Source organism: Haemaphysalis longicornis, unplaced genomic scaffold, assembly GCF_048455015.1.
Source record: "Haemaphysalis longicornis isolate Haplotype H1 unplaced genomic scaffold, Haemaphysalis longicornis Haplotype H1 scaffold_2, whole genome shotgun sequence".
In the NCBI taxonomy this organism is placed as follows: domain Eukaryota; kingdom Metazoa; phylum Arthropoda; class Arachnida; order Ixodida; family Ixodidae; genus Haemaphysalis; species Haemaphysalis longicornis.
In genome coordinates this window covers 199,513,191-199,530,559 of record NW_027526295.1, presented here as the reverse complement: position 1 = coordinate 199,530,559, position 17,369 = coordinate 199,513,191, and the positions used below count along the sequence as shown (strand labels likewise).

General features: G+C 49.7%; 1 protein-coding gene across 3 annotated transcripts in view; it reads left to right on the top strand.

The window, feature by feature from the left end:
- The window catches only part of LOC144169758 (immunoglobulin superfamily DCC subclass member 4-like), a 411,050-nt gene that overhangs the window by 361,514 nt on the left and 32,167 nt on the right, over positions 1 to 17,369 (top strand). For all 3 annotated transcript variants that reach the window (XM_077699085.1, XM_077699084.1, XM_077699086.1), the window contains exons 5-6: positions 10,986 to 11,227; positions 13,684 to 13,845. In XM_077699085.1, the coding sequence (XP_077555211.1) occupies positions 10,986 to 11,227; positions 13,684 to 13,845 (404 nt within the window). The remainder of the gene's footprint in view (positions 1 to 10,985; positions 11,228 to 13,683; positions 13,846 to 17,369) is intronic.

The following is a 17,369-nucleotide window of genomic DNA, read 5'->3' as shown; positions in this document are numbered from 1 at the left end:
GGTGGTGCCGGGGAGCCATTGAAAGCTCCATTTACTCGATGTCTGTCTGTCTGTCTGTCTGTCTGTGACTCGATTCAGCCACCCGGCCAAAGTAAAATTGATATTGCGCAATAGTCTTATATACTCACAGCCACATGTAAACGTCTAAGCCCGGTTTATATGTTCATACTTGTCAACTTTGTTGAACAAGAACAAGACATTACGCAAATACAAGACAGGAAATTACTACACAAGGGATATTTACAGTGTTCCTTTATTAAAAAATTCATGGATGTTTGGGTTTTGAATACCAGATGACATTCTACATTTACTGCAGAAAACCGCCGTCTCCTGGCGGCATATGAAACATCACGCGGCAACAGCACCGAAAGGTTCCACTAGCTAGGTTCCACGTTCTGCTTGGAACGCACGTGGAGCACGGCCACGCGGCTCTATAAGCTTTCTAGTCGGCCGCCTCCATTCACGCGCGTCTCCGCCGTACTGCAGCGCTGGCATCGAGGAACCCGGCCTTTAGTAGTGGAACGCGGTAAATTGAAATCGCCTTGCGCAAACCTTTAGTGTGTTTACCTTGGAATGAGCGCGATGGTACAGGAACAGCATAAGAGGTGAGCGGGAAAGCAAAGGGGGGCATTTCCTTGGGAAATGTCTACAAAGACTATCGTCTTTTGACGACATTTGCAACGAAAGGAGCAGATACGCGGCCAATTTTTTCGAAGCGCGTCGCCGCGGTCGGCCAGCGTGTTGTTGCAAATCATATTTCAACCTCCCCCGCAAATGTCACTTTGTTCCGATTAGTCACGCACTGTGAAGCAGCGAGCATGTTGTTGCAAATCCTGTTGTAACCTCCCGCGTAAATGTCATGTGGTTTGGATTAATGGCCAACGAAAGAACGTCTGGGGAGGGGGAGGGCTTGGATGTTGCTCATTCGCGCGAAGCATGAAGCAAGAGTGAGAGTGAGGGCGAGGCACTGGCATATATGACGTAGCTCCGCGTGCCGCCCTCCTCCTTCTCACCCTTCGCCGACGCCCCTCTCCGCTTTCTGTCTGTCGTCGCTGCTGTGTTCGGTCATTGGGTAACGCGGATGCCTACGACACAAATCCCGGGTAACAGCTGCCAGGGTGCTGCGCCCTAAAAAAAGGACTACGTAATTACCATGGAGCCCTCGTGCCATCTTTCTTAACAGTCCCTTCACGCGCAAAGATGCTTTTAATAGGAGAGCACTGCAGTTTGCTCCGACCGACCAGTGTAAAAGGGGGCGAGGGAAGCATGGTCGTTTGCAGTTCTCCGGCGCGATCCAGTTTACTGCGCCGTTACGAGCTTTGCTTCAATGCACCGGATAGCCGCAGGGCGATATCCTTCTACGGCACTGAGGAGGAAGAGCGCGTCGGGAGAGTAGTTGGCAAAGAGAGCAGAGAAACTAAATCAGAGAGTGACACGGGGAAGAGACGGGAAAGAGGATTGAGGGGAGGGGGGGGGGGGGCTATAGGGGGATAGCAAAAAACTCGAATTAGACGGCGAAGACGGCCCGCGGCAGTTTTCAGGAGCGTTTGACGCAAAGGAGGGAGCGCTTCGCGGAGCCTTGTGCTCTCTGGACAGAATTGCAACTCACACAATGGTTTCTTCCTTACAACTCTCTCCCTCTTCTTGTTCTCTTCTGTCAATGGTCAAGAAAAAAAATACTGCTGGGGCTCGATTTTTTTTAATTTTTGGCCGACCCGGGTGCTCGCCCGTCGGCTTCAGCAGCAACGCCTCCCATCTCGGCCCATTACTCAACGTTAATGTCGCTCGCGGAACACGCCGCCGAGCTTTTTGTGCCCGAGCGTGCGTGTGCGTCGTCGTTCAGCTCCTTCTCTTGTGGCGACGACGTACCCGGCCGAAAGTGGCAGAGCCCGGGAGGCTCTTGATTACGACCGGTCGGGGGCGTCGAATACCAGGCTGCTTCCTACGGGAGAAAAGTGTTGCTTGGCTGTTGGCTTCTTTTCGGATCTGGGCTCATTTGACGGCGGCGTTCTCGGAAGTTATGGCGTATAACGGCCATTCCGCTCCAGAAACAGAGGACGTAGGACTGGCCGAAGTGAGAAGGCGCAGGACGAAAGTGACGAAACTGGATGTAAGTGGCCTGCGGCGTTCGTTACTTGCGTGAGGGCGCTGAGCTTCGACGTGGTTTGTACCGTCGGGCGCCTGATTTAGTTGTTCTTTCCGGCAGTTTTTGTTTTTGTTCCTTGATAATATTGTATGCTGGCGTATTTTCTAAGCGCTTGCTGTCTTTGTACCGGCTCGCTGTCTCGCGCCGGAAGATAAGAGCACGGTACGGCAGCGACGGAACAATAATACAAACGGGCAGCCGAGTGGACATTCAATAAAGCTGATATACACTTATTGAGTTGCGTCTGCTTGGCGCTATCGGAAAAAATGCCTCGTTTACGAGAAACAGGGCCTGGCTTACATCAAACCGTTTGATGGCGAAAATTCAGCGGCTTGTGAGAATCCAAAGAGGCGCTAAACTAGCTAATTGTGTCCAGACTGGACAATTTTCCCTTTAGGGTTACGACACGGGTTCCGCTCCGTCGCATTCCGAGAAAAACGAAACAAAAATTAATAGACAGTTTTAGTTGAGCGCACGCAGCAGCTCTGCGCGAGCAAGGAACTTGCGGAGGTGCGAGAGCGCATGCGCAGTACGTAAGTGGCACCCGCGCGCTTTGCGTGCGCCCGCAAGTTTTGGATTCTTGCGTTGCGGGTTTTGCGGGCTTTGCGGGCTTTGCTGGCCGTGCGCGAGGCCCCTTCCGTCCTCTTTCCGATCTCTCTCGCCCGTGAACGAAAGGAACAAAGGAACGGCGTCTCCCCACAAACTGGTTTACGGCTTCTTCTGGCTAGGTTTACGTCTGGCGCTGGCCGACAACCACATGTTTCGTTCGCCAATCTGGCGTTCAGTGGCGCTGCATGACACGCAACGCGCGCATTTCGGCACTACTGGTTTATCCACGCACCAACTTCTGCGGGCGGTCAAGTAAAACTGGTTCTTCGCGAGAACTTCGCTGCGCGCGCTGTGCTGCCACACGGCCGCTGGATGAGCCTTGACCGTGGCTGCCCCTACGTGCGCGCGCAACTCTCTGCGTACGCTCAACTAAAACGGTGTATTGCCTCCCAGCAATTTCGGACGAAATGTTTAACAAAAACGTTTCGGCCACACACACACAAAAAAAAATAATGTGCTCGTCTTCTGGTCGGTATCGCCACTTATCGAGAAAACTGTAAAGGCGTTCATATGAGTCCGCCGCCGCCAGCTTTCACGCCATTGCTCCATTCAGCAGCTTAGACAACTCACTTTTTCTGGAAACGCGTTTTGGCCCGCTGCCACTGACAGGTAACTTCACTTATAGGGAGCATTAAGCAATACACGAAAGACGTTGATTGTGTAAGGCACTGTGAATTTAAGGCAGAATATAATTTATGAACTTCTCCGAACGAGTAAAGGCCGCGAAAGAGTTACGTCCTGTCCAAGCAAAAAACTCCCACCTGCCCTCGCGGGAACCACTGTGTAGATGCGACGCATAGGTGGAGCGGCGAAGGGACCGCGTTTTATAGCGCGCATAACGTTGAGGGGACTGCGTAAGCCGGTTCCAGTCGATGACGACGTTGGCGTACTTGTAAAGCGGCGTGGACTTAGTTGTTTGAGCCAAGCGTGGACGTTGCTTCGCCGGAGAACGGCACACCGGTTATATGCGCAGCGCGCCCGAAGGAGAGGAAACCGCGGAAGAGACAGTACTGCACATGCGCCGGCCCCAGCGCGTCTGCCGCGGCTATGACGCAACGTGCCGCGGCTATGACGCAACACAATCCAACACAATCCACTTTAATCCAATCCAATCCAAATCCAATCCAAGCCAAGTCAATCAAATCCAATCCAATCGAATCCAATCCAATCCAATCCAATCCAATCGAATCCAATCCAATGCCCCTCGCGAGAGAGTGTTCGCTATCGGAGAGGAGAGGGGGTGAGCGGCGGAGAGCGCAGCTGGCGCGGCGAGGAGAATGGGGGAGGGGTGGACAACGCCGACGACAACGACGACGACGCCGGAGGGACAAGGCGAGTGAATCAGATGCTCTGCATCTAAAAAACTGTCCTATCGTTACAGTTGTTCTCCGTGTATAACGACGCTTTTGCTAACCTTTACCTTTACAGCGGTAGAACCACGACCTGGATCGCTATTTTCCACTCTAAACCAACAGGCAACGGGGAACACGAACACGTGGACTGACGCCGTAGGCTCTTTGACAACATCTGTAATAAGGCTGCTGGCTTCGAAAAAAACGATGTTTGCATCTTTAGTTCCATCCTTTCAGTCAAAGGGGAAGGCCTGAAATGTTCTTACGGCGCACTGGCTTCGTTGCTTACAAATGGGCCGGGAACGTCGTTTACGGACCTCAACTTATAAAATATTTGCGTCGTCGCAGTGGTAGAAATGTTCGGAGTTATCAAAAGGCAGGAAACACTACTCAATAGCACCGGTGACATCACTTGCGCACTATACTTACGCAGCGATGGGTCGTTAACGCTTTCGCCTAAATAAATAACAGCGCTGTACTCGTTAAGTGCCTGCGCAAACTCAAGCAATGTCGTTTGAGGCGGCGCAGCCCTCTTCCTGTTCCTGGGGTGTGGTAGAACCTCAAGCCCTAACCCACCTCAGTCAAAGTGGGGAACACCCGCCGCGGTGGCTCAGTGGGTAAGGTGTCGCGCTGATGAGCACGAGGTCGCGGGTTCGATTCGCGGCCGCTGCGGCCGCTTTCCTGATGGTGGCAAAAAAGCAAAAACGCCCGTGTGTACGAGATTTCAGCGCACGTTAAAGATCCCCAGGTGGTCAAAATTAATCCGGAGCACTCCACTACGGCGCGCCTCATCGCCTGCGTTGCGTCGGTGCGTTAAAAGCCTACAATCAATCAAAGTGGGAAACAACGCGACCAGCGACTACCCCAGCGTAGCGCTCAATCAATCGGACGCCGGCGTCGGTTGGATGACACATTTATGACAGGCCCAAAAACTCGCCTACCCCCGGCAACTAGCATCGGCAGCACTGCTCTCTCCCCTTTGGATGCCGCTGAGGCGGTTAGGATCGTTCGAACTCGAACCTGTCACTGCATGAGGTTAGGGCTTGAGCTTCTACCGCACAGGTGTGTAAACTGCTGTAAAAAATCCAGGTTTCTGGGAGCAATCTGTCTGACTAACATCACTAATGTGGGGAAGCAGCGTGGCTAGTGTAAGCGCAATCCTCCTCCCCAGCCCAGGGCTGTACGGCTCGTCACCACAAATTTCACCCTTCACATAGCGTGCGAACAAGAACATGATAGCGCTCACCTCAGCAGAAGTTTCCGAACACGCAGACGGACACCTAACATTCTTCCACAAATGTTGTAATGGTTTTAATGCTCGACATTTACGGAGTATTATCCACGCAGGTATAAATAAAGGAAAGCACATTCTTTATTCACTCGTTCGCAAACTTGTAGTGTTCCTTTCTTTATGCATTAGGTTAGTTTTTCTATCCCGGTGGCTGGCGCGAATATGTACGAAGGCTTTTATTTACAGTCGTCGTTGAATGAATTATTGCAAGTTGTGCCAAACCATCTCAGCCCCATATGATGGATCCTCCTTGAGAGCGTTCAAAATACGGACAATAATAATAATAAAAAAAAAAACAGACGTGAGACAACCGCTTGCTCATTATTGCCCATGTACTGAGTGCATGTCGAGTCGTCCTAGAATCTTAATCGGATCCTCCGACGTTTTTTTTCCGCTCCATAGATCGCCCATGTCGTAAGTACTGTTCAATTTCCTCCTAGTTCCCTGCGACGTTAGGCTCTTATCCGCCAGAGCCGTATCGTCACTGTCATCCCACCAATGCTGCTGCTGCCGTCATCGTATGCTCTCGGAAAAGAAACGATGTGCTCGCTTAGGAAAACAAGGAGGCAGTGTGTATATTTAATGCTCACTGCCTGCACAAGTCCCCTTCGTTTCTACGGTGCGACATTCTCTCTCGAGCCCTCGTTTTGCCACGTATGGTGACCTGCGTTTAGTATTTTTTTTCTCACTCCTTTTTCAGGCCGTCTGCGGCACACGGCCGTCATTTAGCCTGCCGTGTTCTTGCTCTTCCTGAAAGAGATGGCAGCCTGTATCCCACGAGTGCTTAAAAAAGAAGGAGCAAAGCAGAACGCTGCTTACCTATTTTTTCCCCTCGTTATTCAATTAGGCAGACAAAACGCTCTTTTTTGTCAGCACAATGTAAGGAAGAAATTTCCCCGCATTTCCCCGAGGGGAAGAATGTGAAAGTGCGAATGCAGGAGTTGAATTTGCGCGGTTCAATAATGTTCGCGAAAGAGAGATCACACACACACACACACAACTACAAAGAAAGAAAGATGCATTTATTCACAGACACCTATTTGTGTTGTCGTTGTACTTGATTGCTAGAGCGGATCTCAGCTTTGAAATTTCGTGTCAGTACTCCTTTAAGCGGGTGCATTAGCCCTTCTCACGCCCGATTCCTGGCCAATCCCCCACGTGGGTATGTGCCATGTCAGCGGCCAGGCAGCGCGCGCCCATCTCCCCCCGTTGCCAAGGAAGACGAGGAGATTCCTGGCCAATCTCCCACGTGGGTATGTGCCATCTCCCCCCGTTGCCAAGGAAGACGAGGAGCGCGCGCACCCGCAGCTGTTGCTATGTGGACGGACGGCGGTCAACGGAATTCAGGGTCGCTTATAAAGTGCATTCGCACTTTAAAAAAAAGCAGGCCATTCTCCACTCCCGCGACTCCAGAGCAAGCCGCGACCGACCCGCCAGCCACCCAACCCCAAGATGTCTTTCTCTCAATAGCAATGATGTTGATCTTAATAGCAACTTTAACAAATGGCTAGATAATCGGGATAATAGTAGAAATTGTTGCCGTTCAACACCCACTTTCTTACCTAGCGTTGTGGCGTCATAGGGACATATTTGTACTATTGACCGCCGTCAACAGAAGCCACCGCTGAAAATCAGGTTTGTGAGGTGTAGTGGCGATTCCAGTCTTGTTTTCTGAGTTTTTTTCTTCTGAATTCTGAGCGCAGCTGTTAAGATAATTTGATTTTCCGATTCTGTGCACCGTTTCTCTTGATGGCTAGTATAAAATTAAATGCCTAATAAACGTTTCCCCGCATAACATCACCGCTAACATTGGGTAGGGTCAAACTAGAAGGTTTTTGAATACTTACTATCGTTTTTGGTGAACACGACGTTCTGCGGCGGAATAGCGAAGTCAGTCGCCAAAGGCTCCCGTGCATAGCGCGTAAGTAGATGCACCAGGGGAATCGCGCCGGCCAGAAACTTAGGCGACTTCTCTATGGAGCAGACTTTCGAGCCCAGAAAAAGCGAATTCTACCTTCATTTTTACGCCTCCAACAATCTACAAAAATGATACAAAAATTATGAAAGTTCTCTACAAATGCTTAAGCTTCTTTCTAGCCGCCCTGTTATGCAACGAGCCTGCATAGTATATAGAGTCGGCTTCACCTCTGTATGGAAGAGAGATGGTTCGACGACATTTCACCAACAGAAATTCAAGCAGTTTTATATCACAGTCTGAATGTACCATGTACCCCTGTGCATCCCCGCGAATTTTGAAATGCGACAAGTAGGCACATTTAGGGTGTGTCGCTGTTTCGCAGTGCAGCAGTCTGGTGGCCTGCCTCCCTTTGCCCATTTTAGATGCGACGCATCTCTTACTCTGAGGCATGTCCCTCCTGCGTCGGCGTCGGATCGTCCGCACGCCACCTGCGCATGCGCGACTCTCCTCCGCTCTTCTCTCCGACAGCTGTGCGCAACACTCTCACTCCGTCACATTATCATAAACAACAGCTGCGTGCGCGCGCTTCATTCGCTTCGCTCCGCTCCCGTCGCGCAAGTGCGCGCATGCGCGACTCTCCTCCGCTGTCTCCTCTCCTTCAGGCGCTGTGAATATAAAGCGGGTAGCGCGCTGCGGCGGTTCAGTCAGCGCTCGCTCTCGTTCGACTTCGCGTCACTTTGCTTGACGACTGCGTGCTTGACTTGATTCTTCCGATGAAGACGTGATGGAAGCGACGGTTCCTTCAGCGAATGCATCCTACGCGTTCACAACACGTTTCACGCGATTTAGAGAATCAACCCAATGGAAACACCAATTGAACCTACCCGATGCGTCGCATCACATCAGGGTTCCCCTCGCGGGAAGACGGGCGTAATTTTTTATTATTACGCGGGCTTTTCTGAACCAGGCTGTGGGTGACTTCTCCTCCAGATCGGCCAAGGAACGCATGAAAACGTACTATAACATAGTTATGCACTACAGTCTAGCCATACATATGTATCCTCCACCTCATAAATTCCTCAACTACATTCAGGAAACCGTCTGGAGGCAGCTTCAAACTAATAAAATCTATGCCACCTGTAAATTACCATTGACATATCTAGGAGCCTGCCTACCTTAGTGCTCCTCGTGTAAAGCCGAAAATGGAGATTTAGTTCATATATCGTACGGCTGCCCCTGAGGAACCCCCTTTAAGTGGTCTGCCATTCTTTTAAATTCAGAGTAGTGGAAGGGCACGATGCTCAGCAACGACCCGTCGATGCAAGTTTGGGCCGTGACAAGAGCTCTGGAGGTTGCTGGAAAGCATGGTATTGTCGCCGCCCCCCGTGACCAATAACTCACCATTCATTGCCTCGTTTATGACGAAATTTTTTTTTCTGCCATCCATAAGCGGGCGAATACACACTTCGCTTCAACATTAACGAGATGGGGCCAGAGAGCTCGCAAGGTCGCACAACCATGTGGAATGTCGGTCGCTCGTACGGACGGACAAAGAAGCCGGCGTTTTCAAGATAAAGTGGTTCGCAGATTAGGCGCAAGAGAGCCTCAAGGGGAGACAAGGCCCCACAAAACGGCGTTCAAAACAAATACGTCGCTAGTTCATAAGAGGCCATATGCCGGCCAGCACGTGTGTTCGCAATGTTTGACTTCGCTGAAGAACGAGCGATTTCTTCATCGTCTGGAATGCCGGAGAACCGCTTTCCTTGGTCCGCAATACCCTGAGTCAAGATGAAGGCGTGCAGTAGGCCCTGTCAAGCCTTAAGGCATGTCCATTTGGGGGCTCCCTAATGGCGTACGGTGGGTACGTCCCACTGTTGTTAGCAATTTTGTCTTTTTCAGTTGTCTTCTTGATTCTCCCACCCTGCTCTTCAATTATTATGCCGATCGCCTTTAAGGCAGCTCCTCCCTCCCTCGCCTCTCTGCGGTGGTTAATTCATACATGTATATTACAGAGTGTCTGCCGTGCCCAGGGGGGCCCCGGCCTAATCTTATCATCTGGCAGGCTCATTCGCTCGTTCGCCACCGGAGCTGCGCGTTACTCTGTTTTTGACACGTAGCGAAAGTGCCTGGCCCACAGTGCACTTTGAAAGCCCTGCAATTCCGCCTCCACAGTTCTTCCTTCCCATTTGCGCTTCTTAGTCGTCCGAGCATACAAACCCGTCATGATCCTTGGGAGGACTCAGGCACTGATGATGCTCGCGCATGCCGTCTTCAAAGCACCCTGCTATCACACATCGTATTCATGGGAAGGACATGCTGAAGGCGGGAATAGGGAGGGTTCAGATCTTTGTATACGGTTTGGGTATGACTCCATTCTGGACCGAGGATAATGGTTGATAACGGGAATAACTCTAACTTAAAACTGGAGGTATTACGCCCCGGGGAACTAATTGCTCTCGCATGCCGTCTTCAAAGCACTCTGCTCTCACACTCTCTCATTATATTTGCGCCAAGGAAAGGCGGGAGGCAAGCACGGGGAGGGTGCAGAACTTTGTATATGGTTTGGGTATGACTCCCTTTTGGACCGATGATAGTGACTGATGAGGGGAATACAACTGGACGCCTTACGCGCCGAGGAACTAACTACTGTGTGTAGTGCGCCATTGTGGAGCTGTGAGGCGTTGTATCGACCAGCTGAGGTTCCTCAGCGCCCACCCACATATCTTCTATGGAAGTGCCTTTGTATTTCACTCATATTGGAGCCACCACGACCACGATTCGAATACAGGGGCCTCGCAAAAAGCAAGAAAATGATTTAATCCTTTCGGTATTATCATCAATTGGACGCACCTGTTTAAACATCGTAGTAATGATCTTGTAGAAAAAAGTACGAGCAGTTTTTTTGTTAGGAATTGACGTTTATATATTGTCTGCGTCGTGTATAATTTGTTTCCTTTTTACTCAGCTTTAGGCAAACAAACATTCTTTGGGGGCCAGTGTTCATCACTATTAAACACGCACGAAGTTGACTTGGGGGTGGATACATTTCGTGCTCGTCTTTTTAAAGTAAATCCCGACGAAGCTTTCGAATATGCATTTAATCTGTAATAATACCGGACAACTTGCGCGGCTACTGCCTGTACCGTAGCTAATCCCCACCGTGTTTTGTTTCTCATGTTCTCACGGGAAAACACCCTACCATTACTTTTTCAGCAATGGGAATTCTGAGCGCAGCTGTTAAGATAATTTGATTTTCCGATTCTGTGCACCAAGTAATTTGAGGCACAAGCGTCAATGTACAATCATAGACCACTCTTCGCGTCCGCTGTTGTCATTTTGTACTGCGTTTATTTTACAGTAGTGCTTGTGAGGACAACCTGAACTGCTATGGGGTGAAATCTGCTTCACTCTTTCTTTTAGCCAGTTTAGCTTATATATCAGAGCAATCAGTGAAGATGTGATTTTGGGTATAAAAGAAACCGATCTCAAGAACCCTGACGTATCGCTTTTCTCGCTAGAGCCAGGCACGCAAGAAAGAGAAACATGCAAGAGCCAGAAAGCAAACTCTTCAAGGCAAGCCAGTGCACTCCCCATAACATGATACCCCGTGTGATTATGTTGTCCCCACTCTTCCGTAACTCCCTCTGCGAACATGGTTTTTCTCCGCAGAGACTCCGTGGGCGAGGCCTCCCCGGCCGCTGAGGCTGGATGGCGGCGCCGAGCCCAGCCGTCTGGTCAAGTCAGTGCCGGCGCAGCAGCAGCAGGTGGGCTACGTGGGCTCCCCGGACTACTGGCCATTCGCCGGACATGCGGCGCCGTCCTTCGACCCAGCCACGCCGCGAAACGTCACCACGCAGCTGGGGCAGACCGTCTACCTCAACTGCATTGTCAACAACCTCGGCGACAAGACCGTAAGAAAGCGTTCCGAGATAAGAAAAGCGCCGTCTTTCTGGAACTACTGCGCCGCCCACTTAAGGTGTAGAAACCCGGTCCGATGCATGCGTGATGAAGTCTTCACTTTTTGTTTGTGAGCGTCTCTATATTAGCGGCATCAGCGTAGTCGAAGCTTCCTGGCATCACTACTGCTTTTATAGGGCGAAAGTCTTAGGTGTTTCATCAAATACGAAAACTGGCCGTAGTCGTCGTCGTTGTGGCCGTGAACAGCGAAAACTGGCCGTAGTTGTCGTCGATGTCGCTGTGAACACGGGACTTGGAGCACGAGTCGCCAGAGCAGCCGATAGGTGTTCCAACAACAGCGCTAACCCGGCAACGTATCGCCAGACGCTGCGCTTCCCACTGCCTTACGTGACATCTGTCTTCGGGCGATGCAGTACGTAAATTTAACGTGGTCATATGCTGCGCGTCAAACCTCAAGCATGCCAATTACCATAATTAACAAATGCCTCACGTAGAATTGACCTTAGAAGGTAACTTCGCAATAAAATAATCAGAAAGTGTACCCGCTGGGACTCGAACGCACGCTGTCAGCGCCAGTACCCAAAACTCTACCTCGAGGCCATAGAGCTCGAACGACGGATTGCTTTTAGCAACAGCTCAATAGAATAGCCCTCGCAGTGATATCACGCATATCACGTGGGGCGCTGTACAGCGAAGCGTTTGGAAACACGCAACTCGGCACCTTGCCTGAATGAAGTCACATTCGGCCTGAGGCTTGCAATGTGGCAGGTGCACGTGTCTGCTCGTGCGTAGGACGGGTGCGCGTGGAGGAGATCTCTGTCTATGGGATAACTGCAGCCTGAAGTGCGCCCAGTTTGCACGTCGGAGATATTCACGTCAAAAGGTTTACATATAGAAAGTTACGCAAGCATGAAGTAGCTGCAAAAGTTTTTACACTCTGTAGGCTGTAACGCGTCCCAAGTAATGTTTATGAATTAAATAAAGTTTCGCTGTTACTACAAATAAGCACCAACAGCGTTTTCGTATTTGTGCAGTAGCCACAAGAATGAAACCCGGGCAAGAAAAAATATACGAGCACACACAATTTACTTCGAGAAATCAATTGCCTATGCTTGACTTCGCCACAGAGCTCCGTCATGGCCGATAACGGCGATCTACGGCGAATATTTAGTAAATGTGGAGATTCAGCATTTGATTACATTAAAAAAAAGATTATGCGCTGGAACATAATACAACGCCACACATCAGGGTCAAACAGAACGCAGGGCATCAACACCGACTGAATCTTTACCATTCAAATCAGTGACTTGTCATTCGGGATCATTTTGACAAGGAAGAACTGCGAGAATATACAAATTTTAATTGCTTAGTTTCTTTTTCTACAATTGAATTTGGAACCTGGGCCATTGCCATCGATCAGCTGCTGTAAAAGCATTTTTAATTCCCCTCTTATTTCCATCCATGAACAAAACCTTGAAATTTTTTTGTCTTCTGCCTATTATTTCCGTGTTCGTGTTTTATCTGTTTCCTACTGTGCAAAAAAAAACTTATAAAACCTAGCTAAAAAAATGTCACATTAACAGTGTCATTTATCTGATAAGTACGCATGGAAAGCGGAGTATATTGTGTCCAGCGTAATTAAAATTGCGGATGTTGCCAAATGCGAAAAGAAAGGGTAAACGGAGGAGAAAAAGTCACCGATGAAGTATATAAAAGATTGTATTATAGCAGAACAAGTTTTACGATAACGTCGTCAGTGGCAGCACTCGAGACAAAGCAGACTTCTAGAACCCAAGGAATGGTAAGACCAGGGGCACACACGAAGACGAGGCTTGTGAAAGTGTGAAAAATAGCTGCCACCATCCGACATATTACCTTATACGTAGGGAATACTTAACCAGATATGGATGATGCCGAGCATGTGTACCAAAGGTCTTAAAGACAGGAAAAAAAAGAATCATATTATTAGTCAGTAAAAAGAAAGCCGGATTGCTGCCGATAAAATGTCAGAGGAATTTTCTCCAACGCAGGAATACCAACTAAAGTAGAATTTACGCAAAAAAAAAAAAAACTCATGTTGCTTGAGATTGTAAAGAGACGTGCTCAGTTAATTTAGATGACGTACCGCTTGCCATTAGGCAACTGATAAAAACAGGAGAAGCTGCTATAGTTTACTGACATCACTGGACTACATCGACAAGTGCCACTCCAAGTCCACTCAGCGGCGCTCCCCATTCGAGCGCCGTCTCAATTACAGCAGCCTACACAGACAGTGAGGTCCAAAGCCTTGGTCTCTCGCTATCTCTTCCTCTGTCTTGACCGTAAGCTGAGGAAGGAGCCTGTGTTCACAGACTCAGTCCGCACCCATCGCTTTCATACACCGCTAGCACACTTTCATCGCTTTCATAGAAGCGGCGTTGAGTGTTGGCGTATATGCTTCGTTTTGCAGGTGACCTGGATCAGGCGCAAAGACCTACACGTGCTCACTGTCGGCCTGGACACGTACGTGCAAGACCCGCGCTTCCAGGCGATCCACCTGGAGCGCTCCAATGACTGGGCACTGCAGATACGCTACGCCCAGCTCAACGACCAGGGACTCTACGAGTGTCAGGTGCGGGAGGACTGCCCTTATTTGCCGGTCAAGGCTATGCCTTGACATAGAGTCCAAGGCAGAGCCTCTTCTTTCTGCTCGCCGTTTTTTAGGCGCAGCCCTTTGACACCCGTTCGTGGGATGAGCCGCGTCGCCGTCGTCGTGACCGAGCGAACGATGACTGGACCGGCGAGAGAAAGAAAAAAAAAAACGAACGATGAAAGAAAGCAAACGACGAGAGTGTCGCTAATGGGAGGGGAGGGCGGATCGCCGTGGCGGCGCGAGCCAGCGCTCTCCGAAAGTGTGCGGTGGGTGACGGGAGGGGGCACGAGGCGCTCACGCTAGTTCCACGCAATTCTATCCAGATACCAGGAAAATGAAATTTTTCGCACGTCAATTTGTCTAAAACGTTCGCAAGTTTATTTGGTTTTCCATCGAGGCGTTCTGCTACTGAACCGGCTCAACATATTCATCGTAACTGCGTCTTCACCTCAGCAGGACTATGCTTGCTACGGAGTACCCTTTACAAGCAAACTAGACATCATGGGCGTAGAGCGCGACGAACGTCACGCACTACTTTTGCGACCGAAAAAGCTATATAAATTCTTAAGTTCGAACGAATTACCAGTGATATTCCGAAGGCGGAAGCAGTATCAAAGCACATTACCAAGCATGCGTGACTTCAATGAAAAATTCGTGTGGTGGCTGAGGAGGGCTGGCGCTTCCCTCCCCCTCATGGTTTACAAACAAACCGAGACCCCACTTTGCTTTAAACAAAATCTGACTTGAACTTATTGAAAGAATGCTGGAATGCAAAATCTTTCCGCAAAATACCTGGAATGTTTTATAAAGCTCTTTCCTCATATAATGCAACTTATACAAACTACCGTAAAAACCCGCGTATAATACGAGGTTTTTTTCCAAATTTTACTATGCAAAATTTCTGCCTCGTATTATATGTGGATCCCAAAGTTTTCAGCCGAAAATTTGCACTTTCGGTTTCAGTAGAGGGTGTGCCATCTTGCGGTGGCGTTAGTTGGCTGCTGCTTCTCTCAGCCGGTGCCATTTTGATTGTTTTGACCACGCGAAGAATCTCGGCACGTTCACCGCAAGTCTATCACGATGTCGGGTGCACGAAAACAGTATTCAGCTGCAATTAAAAGAAAAGTTGTTTTATGTGCGGAGACCATGAGGAATTGCGCTGCAGGACGGCAGTTCGGCGTCACCGAAGGCAACATTCGTGGGTGGAGAAAGCAACTGGTGCTTGACTGAATAAAGTCTGTGTGGTGTCGGCGGCCTGGAGGATTGTTGTGGATTCCCGTCAGTGCTCGTGCTGGACGCCTTTCGCTGCCACCTGGCCGATTCCGTGAAGAAGTTACGCGAACCTCGCACCCAACTCATTGTCATTCCAGGAGGAATGAAATCCCAGCTGCAACCGCTAGACGTTTGCATCAACAAGCCTTTCAAAGACTGCATCAGGTCCTTCTACCAAGAGTGGATGAGGTCAGGAGACCCGTAAGTGACAGCTACCGAATGGCTGACGTGAGTTTATCCAGCGGTGCTTTGTAGCCATGGATCGCGCATGCGTGGGCCAGCATCCCAGAGGAGCTCGTCAGTTCCTCTTTTAAGAAATGCGGCATCTCGAACGCCCTTGACGGCACTGAGGACCACTTTCTGTTGGAAGGCATTTCCGACAAGGCGACTTCAGGAGACAGCGGCAGCGAACCTGACGATGACTGAACGGTAACTGCAGTGCAAATAAATGTTTTCTGTGCTCTTTACCTCGCATTATATGCGGATGAAAACTTTTTTCTGATTTTGCTGTCCCCAAATTACACCTCGTATTATACGCGAGTCCGTATTATACGCGGGTTTTTACGGTAGTACAAAAAGAATATGCAGCGTTTGCAAGGGGGCTAACTGTGTTTCAGATCTCAACTGAGGAAATACATATTGTACTTCTCATTGTCCATTTTAAAATATTCCTATTTTCTTGTTATCTATACCCAAAAAAAAAAAACAAGAAATGAAAACCTAGTTTGCGTTTACTTCGAATGCGGATGTTGAAAAGATGTAAATATTACGAGCACATTCTCGATGTATCGTATTTCTCCAGTTCGGCAGTCCCTTTTCCCAAACGATGATTCAGTTGCTAAAGAGAAGATTTAGTGTCTTCACTGATGCTGTGTACGCTAATGCGCCCTGCAGGAAATCCAACTTTCTCTGGCGATGATGTTGAATGGTCCTGGGTGAAGTTAAAAAAAAAACCCTTCCTGTGGGTGGAATCGAACCGGGGTCCCTCGCGTCATGAAGCCTGCGTTTATCAAATCACTCCGTTTTAGATGAGACTGCATCTCATTCACTCGCCTTGTCCCTCCATACGGCGTCGTTGTCCGTCCACACCACTCCCCCATTCTCCTCGCCACGCGAGCTGCGCTCTCCGCCGCTCACCCCCTCTCCTCTATGATAGCGAACACTCTCTTGCGAGGGGCATTGCATTGGATTCGATTAAATTGGCTTGGCTTGGCTTGGCTTGGCTTGGCTTGGACTGGATTGGATTGGATTGGATTGGATTTGGATTGGATTGGATTAAAGTGGATTGTGTTGGATTGTGTTGCGTTATAGCCGCGCCACGTTGCGTCATAGCCGCCGCAGGGGGTTCACGGCACGTTTCACGCGATGGGAGAATCAACCTAACGGAAACAACAACGGAACTCCCTATGCGTCGCATCTACACAGGGGTTCCCGCGAGGGGAGGTGGGAGTAATTTTGACATGGTCGATGAGAACGCCAAGCAACTGGTAACAATTTGTGCCGTACAAAAATTGGCGTATGGAGTGCACACTCTAGAGCTGCTGTGAGTATTCTAGGAAAGTTTGCGTACCTCCAAAATAGCACATACTCGCTGTGCCGGACTGCTCAGCCAAAGATTTCATCCCGACAACCCTCTTGTTCATTCATAGTCGTCGTTAGACGGATGGGTGCATGATTTTTTATTAATGCCTGTCCTCAGCCCTCCCTATAGATAACCTGACGGCCAGGCCGGACAATTTTAGCTTCGTACAGGGGCGTAGCCAGGAGGGGGGGAGGGGGGAGGGCACACCTGGCCCGTGCCACCCCCCCCCCCCAAAAAAAAAAAAAAATGTTTCGTGCCAGGCTGCGGTGCGGTTTAAGTAGCCTGTAGAACCGCCTGAAGTCGCCTGCAGGCGCGGAACCTGCAGTTTTAAGGACATTCTTGCTCATATAAAGCTGAAAAAAGGGCTCCGTAAACGTCTGATCTCTGTGCCCGCTCCATATGCTGTACATGTCAACATATATAGCCCGGGTGCGTTTCGCAACGGATACACCGAGCAGCGCCGCGAACCTGCCGCGAGCCGATCGAAGCAGTCCCGCTGTTTTGCTGGCAGAACAGCATGGCGGGGAAATGGTGGAATAGCAGGAAAAGCCTCATATATGCATACATGTGGTCTGGACTTTAGCGTGTCATTTCTTGTCTTTACACTGGTACAAAGTATGATCACATGACAGAGCATGTCACTGCTTTT